Source organism: Centroberyx affinis, unplaced genomic scaffold (genome assembly GCF_046629955.1).
Source record: "Centroberyx affinis isolate AG114_WGS23_722 - 3 ecotype Tasmania unplaced genomic scaffold, CSIRO-AGI_Caff_v1 ptg000405l_1, whole genome shotgun sequence".
Classification (NCBI taxonomy): Eukaryota; Metazoa; Chordata; class Actinopteri; order Beryciformes; family Berycidae; genus Centroberyx; species Centroberyx affinis.
This window is the reverse complement of record NW_027279072.1, coordinates 95926-109108: the sequence shown is the minus strand read 5'-3', so window position 1 is coordinate 109108 and position 13183 is coordinate 95926. Positions and strand designations below refer to the sequence as shown.

At 43.8% G+C, this 13183-nt stretch overlaps 1 protein-coding gene across 1 annotated transcript; it reads left to right on the top strand.

Annotated features, from left to right (window-relative positions):
* The first annotated feature begins 11607 nt into the window (after positions 1-11607).
* LOC139641862 (olfactory receptor-like protein DTMT) lies at positions 11608-12552 on the top strand. The gene has a single exon (XM_071516477.1). It carries the CDS (start codon positions 11608-11610, stop codon positions 12550-12552), a length of 945 nt encoding a protein of 314 aa, XP_071372578.1.
* The last annotated feature ends 631 nt before the right edge of the window (positions 12553-13183 follow it).

Here is a 13183-nt window from a genome sequence, read left to right as displayed (position 1 = left end):
CAATCCTTCACGACTGCATGCATTAATCTGCATGTTGTGAAATACATTAAGATCTGTGTCAGTCAATGTCAATATGATCAGTCAAAATGCTTTAAGTGGAGGATGTCCCTGAAGTTTGCTGTACAGGACAGCCCAGACAACATCACTGTAGATAGCAAGCAATTAAAATTAAAAGCCAACATTAACCATGCATAGACATTAATGTAATCTGCAGATCATGTGTTTAGCACATATGATCCAACACTAGATATATCCCAGGAGGGCAATGAAGGCCTCCAGAACAGACTGCTGTAGCCTCCTCACCCCTACTGAACCAGACAGAAGCAGCTGCTGAACTTTATACTGGTCTGGTGGTGAATACAGAACACAAAGAGGTGGGCTGGGCTGAGCTCCTCTAACATCAGGTTTCAGATATCAATAGAGAAAGGGGGGGGGGGCAGGTAGCTGTGTATCTGCCTTACTGCTCATTCTCGCCTGCTGGTGCTTCTCCTTTTGTGCTCTCACAGGAATTGGCGAGGCCATGTGTTGGTTGTGCCGTACAGATACCAATGTAGGACGGGCACAATAGATGTGTGCTGTGTTTCGGAGAGAACCACACCTTTTTAGCTAGGGAGAACCCTTCCCTTCTGTATGAATTGTTTGACACAATCCTGTGCACGGTCAGGACCAATGTCAGGCTCATTTGTCCCTATTCATGGAACACTTACAGTGCCTAGGACTGCACCTCAATTGGGACAAGAGCAGGCTGAAGCCTTCACAGAGGATGCAGTACCTGGGCCTAGTAGTGGATTCCCAAACTGCACTGCCATTGATGCAAGAAAGGCAGCTGTTACATGTCGGGGCACACTCTACCTGGGGCATGGCTGTATCATGGGCGTTGTGGTGTGGTGCCTCTAGTGAGATCTGTGCAGCCTGGTTCTACCACATTAATGTGGCTACTAGCATGTCCTTCGGTGAACGGGTGCTTGGCGTAGCCCAGTGGTAGCAGTCTTTATCCTTACCCTGTCAGTCAGCCTGGGGCAGGCTGGTTTGAGTGGCCTTTCCACCCCTCCGGTTGAGCCTTAGCGTCTTGGTGGCTTCTGGTGCCTGGGCTTGAGGCGGCAGTATTCTGTGGAAGGTTACGTATGTAAAAATGAAGAGACTGTCTCTCCAGCTCGAGGATGCTTGGGGATCTGTTCTATCAAAATTATAACCAATGATAGGGTGGTGCACAGGTGATCTTATACTGTGCCCAGCCACCTCACAGGTTGTTTGCCTTCAAGAAATTATCCACATCACCAGTTACATATGGAATATGGAATATGTAACTGGGTGGGTAGTCTCTTCAGAGAGCCACACTTCTACCCTGCCAGTCCCGCATGTGGGATCATCATTACAAATGCATTTCAAACTCACAGAACTTTATTTAAAATTCTAGTCAAGAATCCAAGGTTTCCAAAGATACCAAATATGTCAGGCTGAAGTACAGGCAAATGTGTATAAAATGGTGCACAAACATCTAGGTTTTTTTCCATTTGATATAATGGTGCAGTCATAAAAAATGGCACCTTGGACTTGAATATTTTGAATACACTCAGTACAAGCATGGAATACCTTCAATGAAGCATTGGAACGAGCAGATACAGACTATGTATGTGATATTGTCGTACAATATGGAAAAAAACTTTCTAACTTTAGCTACTTAAGAGGAAATTTAAAGGAAACTCAGGGTGCAAGGGGTTAATACATACAGGAAGAAATCATCCTCATGTGAAGAGATCAATCAAACAGTCTTTGTGAGATGCCAGACAGTGCCTCTGTTGAATACATGATGGGTGGGTATTGTATGTAAATTGCCTAGCTAGCCTCACATCTGATATGCTTTTCTCCACAGAGAGAAATGTTTGAAATTGAGGTAGTTACACTTCATTTACACCAACAACAATGGAATATGGTTTTTAATCATATGAATTCCAAATTATTTATATGCATATGTACACAAAACACAGAAAAAGTAACAAAACTTACAAGCAAAGGCTCTCCAAGGCACAAATGCAAAAGAAAAAAGGAGAGGAGCTTTCTGTCTGACCACATGGAGAAATTCTTACACTACAGTCTTTTCCTGGTTGACTTCTGTTAGAAAAACGATGGGTCAACTGTCTAAGAAAAGATAACAAGGTGGCTGGAGTCGCAAAGAAGATTGAGGTGCTTTTATTTACAAAAAGAGTGATGAAACAAAAACTTGGACGTCCACAGAAAAAACAAAAAAATATATAATTTGCAATAGACACTCTAGTCACCTGTCTGGTTTACAGCCACCCTCAGACTGAAATCACCTGTGCCTTGGTGGCCAGAGGCTTATAAAGGTTAAGCCCCTCCCCCTAGACCAACCAGCCGCTGTTCAAATCAATTATCTTCCATTTTACACAATCTGCAATTTTACTGCCAGTTCTTACCTTAAACAAATATAACTCATTATAAGAATCACCACTTCCCAGTCAAATACCTTAAACAAATCCCAAAACTTTGACACAGTTTCATCAGTAAGGTAACATACCCTACGACCCAGTTAAACATGGTATCTTCCGCCATCAGCACACATGCGCGTGACCACTGTAGCCTCTATATAAGACAGCACTACGCATCGGCTCTGTTTCAGATCCTGTGACTGTGGAGGAGAGGAACATCAGATTATGATGACACTTCGGCAAAGTACTTTCTTGTAAGATGAGTATGAATAAACTGATCTAAGTTAACTAAACAGTGGCGTAGTGTGTCTCTTTTTTCCCAACATAGTATATTACTGCAATGGATGCGTGTAAAGTTGTGACTGTAGATTTATTGTGGTGCGTGCACTCACCACAATGACAGAGGGGATTAATGTGTGTCTGGATGAGCGTTTGTGAGTATATTACTAAGTGTCTTCTTGTACCGTGTGCCGTCCGCAATCAGTGACGGAGTCTTCGTCACAACTTCTAACCTATGAGTCACATGATCTGAACTGACCACTGTCACAACCTGGCCCGTAAGGCCATGACAAAGCGGGAGACACACCGTTTTCGAAAGTTAAACAAAGTAATTTATTTATCAAACTGAAACCAATTAAACTCATACAAAAGCATATGGAGTGTGGAGGTCAGTAGTGTAGGGTGTGCATGCGTGCAGGTAGTGTGTGAGTGTTGAGGTGCATATAAACAAAGTAAAAGAAAGAACCAAAGCAGCCGAGAGAGAGAGAGAGAGAGAGAGAGAGAGAGTTCCCAGTTGACACTGATGATCCCCTGCCCCTCCCACCAGGTATCTGAAAAACAGGTAGTTAAGACAGATGGCAGGAAAGGGGGCAGGGGTCGTCACACCCCCCCCCCCCCCCCCCCCCCATAAAGAAGGGGTCCCCACAGTACAGGGATTCACATTACAAATGCAGCACAATGAGTGGTCAACAACAATTACCCATACCCAACACAAGGATATCTCCACATTACCCACACTGTCCCACCACCCTCCTGACACCTCAGCAACTGGATCCTAGAAGCAAATTAAGAGGGAGAGATAGGGCGCAAAACAAAAACAGGCACTGATGGAGACCCCAAAAAGAGCATGGGCAATTAACCCACCGGGGCACGGGACAAGGTGTCTGCCACAATATTCTCTTTACCCTTAATGTATCTAATATCCAACCTATAGGCCTGGAGCAACAGAGACCAGCGCATCAGCCTCTGGTTAGGACAGCGCAACGAGTTCAGGAAGGTCAAGGGGTTGCGGTCGGTACAGACCACCATGGGCATTACCTCCTGTGCCAATGTAAACTTAGAAATACTGTAAAGCCCAAATCAGAGCCAAAGCCTCCTTCTCAATCACTGAATAGTTAAGCTGATAGGAATTAAATTTCCTTGAGAAGTAGCAAACAGGTCTATCAATGCCATCCTTGCCTTCCTGCAACAAAACTGCGCCGGCACCCACATTACTGGCATCCACCTGGAGGTTGAAAGAATCATCCAGGCGCAGTGCAGCCAGCACAGGGGCCGAACACAACAAGATTTTAACGTTCGCAAATGCATTTTGACACTTGGGGGACCACACAAATTTCGCGGTGCTTTTAAGCAAATCAGTTAACGGCGCAACCACGGTGGAAAAATTCTTACAAAAACTACGGTAATAGCCAACAAGGCCAAGAAACCGCATCAAATCCTTCTTAGTCGTGGGGGGGGAGCATACTCCTCCACTGCCCGCACCTTTTCGCGCACAGGACGCACCTGACCCTGTCCGACCACCCTGCCAAGATAAGTCACTGTCGCCTTGGCAAACTCACTTTGCCAGATTAACAGTGAGACGCGCCTCGGCCGAACAGGGCCCTAATCCGCCGAACATGTGCATCCCACGAGTCGCTGTAAATCACCACGTCATCCAAATATACCGCGCACCCCTCCAACCCCGAGACCACCATGTTCATCAAACGTTGGAATGTTGCCGGCGCATTCCTGAGTCCGAAACTCATTACCGTATACTCGTACAGCCCGGATGGAGTAATGAAAGCCGAGATTTCACGTGTGTCAACAAATTTACTCACAAACTTGGCAGGACCCACTTGATCTATACAGTCCTCCATGCGCGGCAGAGGAAAAGAATCAGGCTTAGTGATGTCATTTACTTTGCGGTAGTCATTGCAAAAACGTGGAGTTTTATCAGATTTTTCGACAAGCAGACTGGGAGATGCCCAACTGGAGGAAGAAGGCACAGCAATGTTATTCCGCAACATGTAGTCTACCTCAGCATCTAACACCTTATTCGTTTCTCAGATGACACTCTGCAAAAACGCTGCCAAATTGGTTTAGCATTCCCCACATCAATATCATGCTCCAACAAATGAGTGCGAGACGGCGTATCCCCAAACAAAGAGGGATATTTGTTGATCAGGTCAACCAATTCACTTCGCCTGGGCAAATGCCCCACCAACGCATCCAAATTACGCAGAGATTCAGAATTTTTTAGCCGATCATCCAAACCCCGGGCATCCTCCCCACCACGCTCTGCCACAGCGTGCCCCTGGGCAGTCGACCCGGTCCCCACCGAAAGAGCAGGACTAGCCTGTACCCCGGAACCCCCCATGCACAGTCCGGCAGCATCAGTCACAGCATGGGAGTAGTACGGCTTCAACAAATTTACATGACACAGCTGAGTTACTTTTCTGCGATCAGGAGTTGCAATCATGTAGTTTTGTTCAGACAATTTATTCAAAATAGAGTAAGGACCCCTAAATTTTGGAACGGAGAGCCCACGATAGGGAGGAGAGCCAAAACCTGATCTCCAGGGCTAAACTCACGACGCTCTGCCCTACGATCATGAAGTTTTTTCATTCTTGACTGTGCAGTTGCCAATTTCTCCCGCGCTAACTCGCCTGCTGTGTAAAGGCGCTGCCTAAACCCATTCACATAATCCAAAATATTTACAGGCGGGTCAGCCTCTTTCCAATCCGCCTGTAAAACCACAAGCGGGTTACCGTGCGTAATGGATAAGCCGCAGGATACCTTATGCTCTGACACATCACAGTTAACAAATACACACTGCCAGCCTTAGAGCGAGGGAGAGGGCCTACACAGTCTACGATCAAATGGTCAAAAGGCTTACCAACCGCTGGAATTGGCACCAGGGGAGCCGGCTTAATGTTCTGGTTCGGCTTCCCTGTAAGTTGACAGGTATGACACGTTCTGATGTAAGCAGCAACATCACGCTTTAACCGAGGCCAAAAAAAAAAGTAAAATGCGGTCGTATGTCTTCCGCACCCCAAGGTGTCCTGCTTGATCATAAGACACTTTTAGCACCACTTCACGGAAGTTAGTTGGCACCACCACCTGAACAATTGGGTCACCCACAAAACTGACACCGCAGGGCACCCATTTCTTTACCAGCAGCTCCTCCTGAAGAAAATACCCCTGACCAACACTTTTCAACTCGCCCACCGGACAAACAAGACCAAACATCCCCGCAAGAGACGGATCAGCGCGTTGCTCCTCCACCAACTCACTGCGGAAGACAGACAAAGGGAGATCAGACAGTGAAACCATAACATCCAAGCTGGAGGTAACTCAACCTCAGCACGACTCTGAGCGCGTGTCACGGCACATGCCGAAAACACCTCTGGGTGCGTAACTGCACTATTGTCCAGCTCCACTGACAGGAGCGGCGTAGCAGTAACCACAGGAGGCGTTGGCACATCAGGCCAAACTTTACTGCCAGTCAGATCATTACCGAGGATTAAAGCCACCCCCTCAACAGGCAGCGCGGGACGCACACCAACACCAACCTCTCCCTGCACCAACTTGGAACCAAGCCACAATTTATGGACAGGTACGGGCAACACACGCATCCCCATCCCTCTCATCAGAATAGTATCCCCCGTAGCCGACTCTGGTGTAAACGGCAACACAGATTCCAACACAAACGAGTATCTCGACCCTGTGTCACGCAAAATTTTAATCGGCACCTTCTCCTCGTTGCCGTACATTGACACAAACCCCTCAGTGATGAAAGGTTTAAAATCATAATAGCTGTCAGTTGCCACCACCTCACAGCCGGGCTCACCGCAGTGTGAGACACTAGAGCAAAACAACACAGGAGCAGGAGTAAATCTACCCTGAGAGCCCGGTTTACCATAGCCCGAAAAGCTAGACTTGGACCTAAGGACAGGGCATTCATCCTTCCAGTGACCCAGCCCATGACAGTAATGGCAATTCCGCACAGAATCAGGTTTAGTACGCAAGCCTCTAGCCACATTTGACGCTGACACTGGCCCCCCTTTATACTGTAAACTGTAAATACTGTAAATGTACTGTGTACATCAGAATTTCCCCTGTCATCACGGGAGCGCGCATCACAAAAGTTACCTTTATGCGTCAGGACATAATCGTCAGCTAAAGCTGCTGCTTCCAAAACATTAGTGACTTTATGCTCATTCAAATACGTAGCAATACAATCTGGAATGGAATTTTTAAATTGTTCCAAAACGACCAAATCACACAGACCGTCAAAAGAGGTTACTCCTGCAGCAGAACACCAACGATTAAAATGAGATGACAAATCCCGAGCAAATTCAACATTAGTTTGTTTATCTCCCCGTTTCCAGGACCGAAAGCGCTGGCAGTACGCTTCGGGGACCAACTCATAGGCTTTCACGTTCCCATAATTTAAACTATCAACTGCACTCAGTGCAGAATAGGCGGCCTGGGCCTTACCAGTTAACACGCACTGGAGCAACAACGTGCGCGCCGAATCCGGCCAACCCCTTACATCAGCCACACATTCAAATAGAGAGAAAAAAGTATCAGGATCTCTCTCATTAAATACAGGCACCAGACGCAAACTACTGCTGACATCAAACTTACCCTGAACCGACTGTCCCTGAGAAGACACTTCTTCCCCAAGTGACACATCCCCTGCAAATACACCCTCTTTTACCAACTCCAATTTTTGCTGCTGCAAGTTTAATTTCAATTTCTCAGTCGCCTGTCTAATTTTTTCCCTCTCAGTTTCATATTCTTGTCTGACACTTTCCAAAGCAACCTGCTTACCTTTATCACTCTCCAGCTGCAACAAAAGCAACTCCTTCTGCTGCTCAAAAGTAAGCCCAGCACCCGTCTCAGGAGTCCCAACTGGAACCGCACCAGAGTTAGGCTCCTCAATCAAAACTGCTTTTTTCACCAACCCCGTTGTCAAAACAACCTTAATGTCAGCCTTACGGCTGTGGCCACCAGCATCAACCCCATAATGTTCAGCTATTTTCAACAGTTGTTCTTTGGTGCACTTATGTAACAACCCCCATGACGGAGTATCAACAAAATCTGAGATTGAGGGCATAACTACACAACTGGGTTACATAAAAACGGAGAGCGCAGCGTTGATCGCACAGACCAATCCAAAATGAGGCAAACAATGGACCAAACAGAATGCACAGTGTTAACCACCCCAAAAAAAACACACAGGAGGCAAAACTAGCCCCAAGGAGTTCTCCCCCTAACTGCGTAGCCAGATCTAATTAACATTCACCCCTAGTCTTCATGCAGCTTGCGGCGGGTTTTTAAGCACTGCAAACCAGCAGGTTTGAAAGGCGACCTGCAAGCAGGCAACCCCACAAATTCCCCTGGACGTGCACCCGAGACAATTGTCCAAAGACAATTGACACTAACCACGTTGCCACAACACTACTAGAAAAAGAAAAAACCTGACGCAACCCAAAGGGGAAACGTCACTAAAGCCTAACAGGGAAAACTCCAAAACACTGCGCCTCGAGGTGGCAACACTTACCTTCTCTTCGGACCACAACAAATAACCTCACCAAGAAAAGAACAAATCTTACTACCAACCTTAGCTGCAACATGGTGCGTCTCCCAACCAAACAAAACCCAACCCGGCCAAACTCGCACCAGGACCAAATCAACTAATCAGTGCGTACTCAGCGCACCAACCAAATCAAGAGACGGACGAGCCCCCAATTTGTCACAACCTGGCCCGTAAGGCCATGACAAAGCGGGAGACACACCGTTTTCAAAAGTTAAACAAAGTAATTTATTTATCAAACTGAAACCAATTAAACTCATACAAAAGCATATGGAGTGTGGAGGTCAGTGGAATCAGTAGTGTAGGGTGTGCATGAGTGCAGGTAGTGCGTGAGCGTTGAGGTGCATATAAACAAAGTAAAAGAAAGACCCAAAGAGAAACTAAAGCAGCCACAACCAACCGGAAGCCTGCAGGGAAGAAAGAGAGAGAGAGAAGGAGATGTTAAACCAGATATAGACTGGAGATACCGGGCCCAGGTGTTCCCAGTTGACACTGATGATCCCCTGCCCCTCCCACCAGGGGTGCATCCCAAGTCTCTTAAATTGCATCCACGTTTCCCTCACTTGCGTCTTTTCCTTGCGTCTTAGTCCCTCCCACCGAGGATGCATGGAGAGACGCAAGGAAACCATGCGAGGAGAGAGGAAGCAAGGAAATATGTTTTTAGAGAAATGAGACATCCTTTCCTCTGAAGCGTCATGTGAAGCGACGTCCGTTTCTGCATGACAAAACGGGTTGTGGATGAAATAAACGTAATTTAGGTTCCCCATGTTCTTGCATTAACATTATATATCAAAAAGCATAAAATAACGGGCATTTACACTCGTACTGTTTCTCTGCCATCTCGTTCAAATTTGGCAGATGTAGGGGCGGAGAATTGACGTCATGGCGTTCAGCTGAAAGTCTTCCGGGAAGGCTGCTCTCGTGTCTCCTCGCTCACAGCTCCTCAGAGATCCCTCCTCGCTCCTCGGAGCAGAAATAAGAGCTTTGGGACGACCTTCAAAATGACAGACCAGAACGACTTCCGGTTCAAGCGAGGATCGAGGAGCGAGGAAATATCAAATAAGAGACTTGGGATGCACCCCTGGTATCTGAAAAACAGGTAGTTAAGACAGATGGCAGGAAAGGGCAGGGGTCGTCACACCACTAAGAAAACACTTTACAGTTATCACCATTTTAACAACAAACTGCCACAAGGTAGTGCCAAAGAATATGAATTTGAAGGCCACAGAACGCGTGCCTCGACAACAGTTATAATATTTTTCTGAGGCTTTCAATATGGTTTGGACTAGCACCTGTGACCTATCACTTGTCCCTTTGTTCTGTTTCCCAATTGTGACCCAGACAAAAGTGGAAGTTGGCAGAATGGTAAAGCTCAGGTCTTTAGACCACAAGGTTGTGAGTTCAAGCCCCTGCTGAACTGTGACCATTTTGAAGTTTCATAAAAAGTACATCAACACTAAGGGCCCTATCTTCCACCCGGTGCAAAGCGGCACAAAGCACAGCGCAAGTGTAATTTCTAGTTTCCAACCGACGCAGTTGTCATTTTCACGCCCAGCGCCCACGTTGTTTAAATAGCAAATGTACTTGCGCCCATCTTTGCGCCCATGGGCGTGTTGGTCTTAAAATGAGGTGTGGTCAGGCACATTGTTGGCGCATTGCTATCTTGAGGCAGCGGAAAGCGATTGCGCCATTGACCAACAAAAACCTGGTCTAAAGTCTGGCGCAGTACTTTCCTGCTATTTAAAGGGCACATTATTCAGATAGTAAGATGCGTCTCTCTCTCTCTCTCTCTCTCTCTCAAACACACACACAACGTTACCATGCAAAATAGAAAAATAGGATCATCTACTATGAAAATTTGCACTTTACTTCGTTCCTGACCTGTATTTTGTTGGCGAATTGCCATATGCTTTCACCAGTGCCATATGCGCAACGTACATGTCCCGTTAACCATCATCATACATTGCCAATTGCTAAATACGCAACCTACAACCAAGGAAAATAACACAGTAAATATGTAAAAAGCGCAGCTCAACAAAAAGTCAGCTCCCCCCACCTATACTTGTTGTGATTGTTTAACCACCAGAACGCTATAAAAGTTCATCATCTGTTTTAGTCCGGTCCAGTAGAGGGGGGAGGCTGGACCATCAGCTCTCATCTGGAGGAGGGTAAATAATCAATGAATAGATGCATGCCTATTTTCAAACTATTATTATTGTATTGCTCTAACATTTATTTTTTATAAAAAAAAATATAAATTTATAAAAATAAATATCTATTATATTTTATTTTCAATTACAACAAAATTAACATCTCAAATGGCTCATCTGAGCTGATGAAATAACAGTGCATAAATAACACTTTTTGATGGCTCATATGCATTGGCTCAGTTTTATGTGGCTGTACATTTAACATGTATCACCTTTACCTGTGCAGATACTTCAGTTTCTTATGACCCTTAGGCAACATCAATATATTTTTTTAAAATAGCATTTTAAACCACACTTGTGCAAGCCAAGCTTTAAGTTATGATTTTATGTCCTTGTATTCATACATTTTGTCAATTGTTTTTACTCCTGCTGTTACTTCTTTATGTTGCTTTTAAGTTTCTTATTTTACCTGATATTTACAATGCTTTGGTTTCATTTTTCCTGTAGAGTGTTTTATCATAATTATTGGGGCTAACTGGAACAGCACACATCTAAATATTTCTGTTGTAGCAGCTGGATGTTGATTATGTTTGAAGAGTTGTTTTTTTTTTTCCAGCAATGGTAATGGCAACCATATCTGGAAATAATATAAATGATGTAGAAGAGGTATAAATCTGTACGTCTTTAAATGCTATATGTAAGGAGGGTCAGTGATATGTTATGTTCATGATCAGAAACAGTCAGAAACAGTAGGAGAGTTACTATATGCCACTGAAATCAGCACAGGTTCATCAGTTCCCAATGTGACCTGATTGAATGGTCACTAAGATAATGGTCACTAAGATAATATTGCCTAGTAAGAAACTGGTACACAATTAAAGTTAACAATTCAACAAGGCTGGTCTCCCGAATGTATAGTTAAAACAACCTATATTAAAACTATTCCATTCTAACTACACCATTTTCATATTATTTGTGCTCAAGTGGATTTAACATGAATCCATAAGTGTCATAATTGATTTTTGCCTTGCTTTGCATAAATATTCGGCAATTATTTGGCAATTCAAGTTTTGGAAAAAGTTTTTGTCTTGAATACTGACTTTGAGATCTTATATATGCTATCTTAATCTTGTAAAAGTTTGTAGTATCAATGGCTACAACTAGGGAAAATTCAACATATGTGGTGTCATTTATTCTAATTCCTTATAACAACATTGGGCTGATGAGATATCTGTATTTCACCATTACAATTCTTTGGTACACTTCAATAATTGTGGCTAACACATTTCTTGTTGTGGTCATATGTATGGACAGAAAACTTCATGAACCCATGTACTTATTCCTCTGTAGTTTGTTTGTTAATGAAATGATTGGCAGCACAACTGTGTATCCTTGTCTACTGTCACAGATGCTTTCAGATACACATGAAGTGACTCTTACATACTGTTTCCTACAGATATTTATTCTTTATTCTTCTGCTTCTGTTGAGTTTTGCAGCTTAGCTGCCATGTCATATGATAGATATGTCTCTATCTGTTATCCTTTACACTACCATGCCATTCTGAACACTAAAAGAGTGTGTAGCATCATTGTGCTCATATGGGTATGTTCATTTATCAATTTTACGGTCTCATTTTCTTTCACAATTAATTTGAAATTTTGTGGGAAATATATTGACAAAGTGTTCTGTGACCACTATTTGTTGACCAAACTTGCATGTTCAGTGACAACACTTAACAATATCTCTGACCTAGTTTTTTCCTTTTTCGCTATTGTTTGTCCACTGATCCTCATTTTTTTCTCTTACATCAAGATTTTGACTGTTTGTTTGAAAACCTCTAAAGAGACCAAGCAGAAAGCTATCAGCACCTGCACTCCTCAGATTGTCTCACTGGTAAACCTGTTTTTTGGCTGTATTTTTCACTTTGGTGATACTAGATTGGATATATCCTTAAATCATATGCCAGATAAAGTGCGCATTCTCTTGTCAGTGTACCTTCTAATTTGTCAGCCGCTTCTAAGTCCTCTCATGTATGGGTTGAATCTGTCAAAAATTAGAAACGCTTGTAAAAGATTTATGTTTTATCGAAAATAAACTTTGCACAGAACCTCCATTTTTGGCTGTTTGTTAGAAACTGCAAGTTTATTTCCCCTCATCTCCACAAGGAGACATCAAGTGGTGGTTCAGTGTACTTATGGTAGTACCTCCCACTTTACATATAGAGGCCTGGATAAGGACTTCCTCCTCTTTGTCTCCAAACACCTTCACCTCACCTTGATTGTTTGTACGTGTTTGCCGTGTGTCTTTTGAATAACTTCCAATGTAAGTAGCAGTTTCTTTCTACTTATTGATTATGTTGTGCTTAAGAATTTACATTATTTAAATGATGGATTTATGATTTGTTAGGGCAAGATATTGTAATTTGTTTCTTTCTTTGTTTAGAACCGTGGCAATCCTCATGGCAATCCTTGTGGCAATCCTCATGGCAATCAACATTTAGGTAAATAAATTGAACATGGATTGCAACCCTTGTTTCCTGGTGGTTTGTGGCTCCAGTTAGAACCTTACATCCAGTACACTGCTATTGTTGTTTTGTAACTGGACTAGAACTTAAAATGACAAGACATACACACACACACTATGTACTACACAAGCTAGGAAAGACACTTGGTTTTCTTAATGTTTTACAATGAGAAAAGTGTGCATAAACAACTCATAAAAAATG

What these genes read in the sequence shown, in the direction of transcription:
- LOC139641862 (XM_071516477.1), top strand. Translation starts at nt 11,608, where the DNA reads ATGGCTACAACTAGGGAAAATTCAACATATGTGGTGTCATTTATTCTA.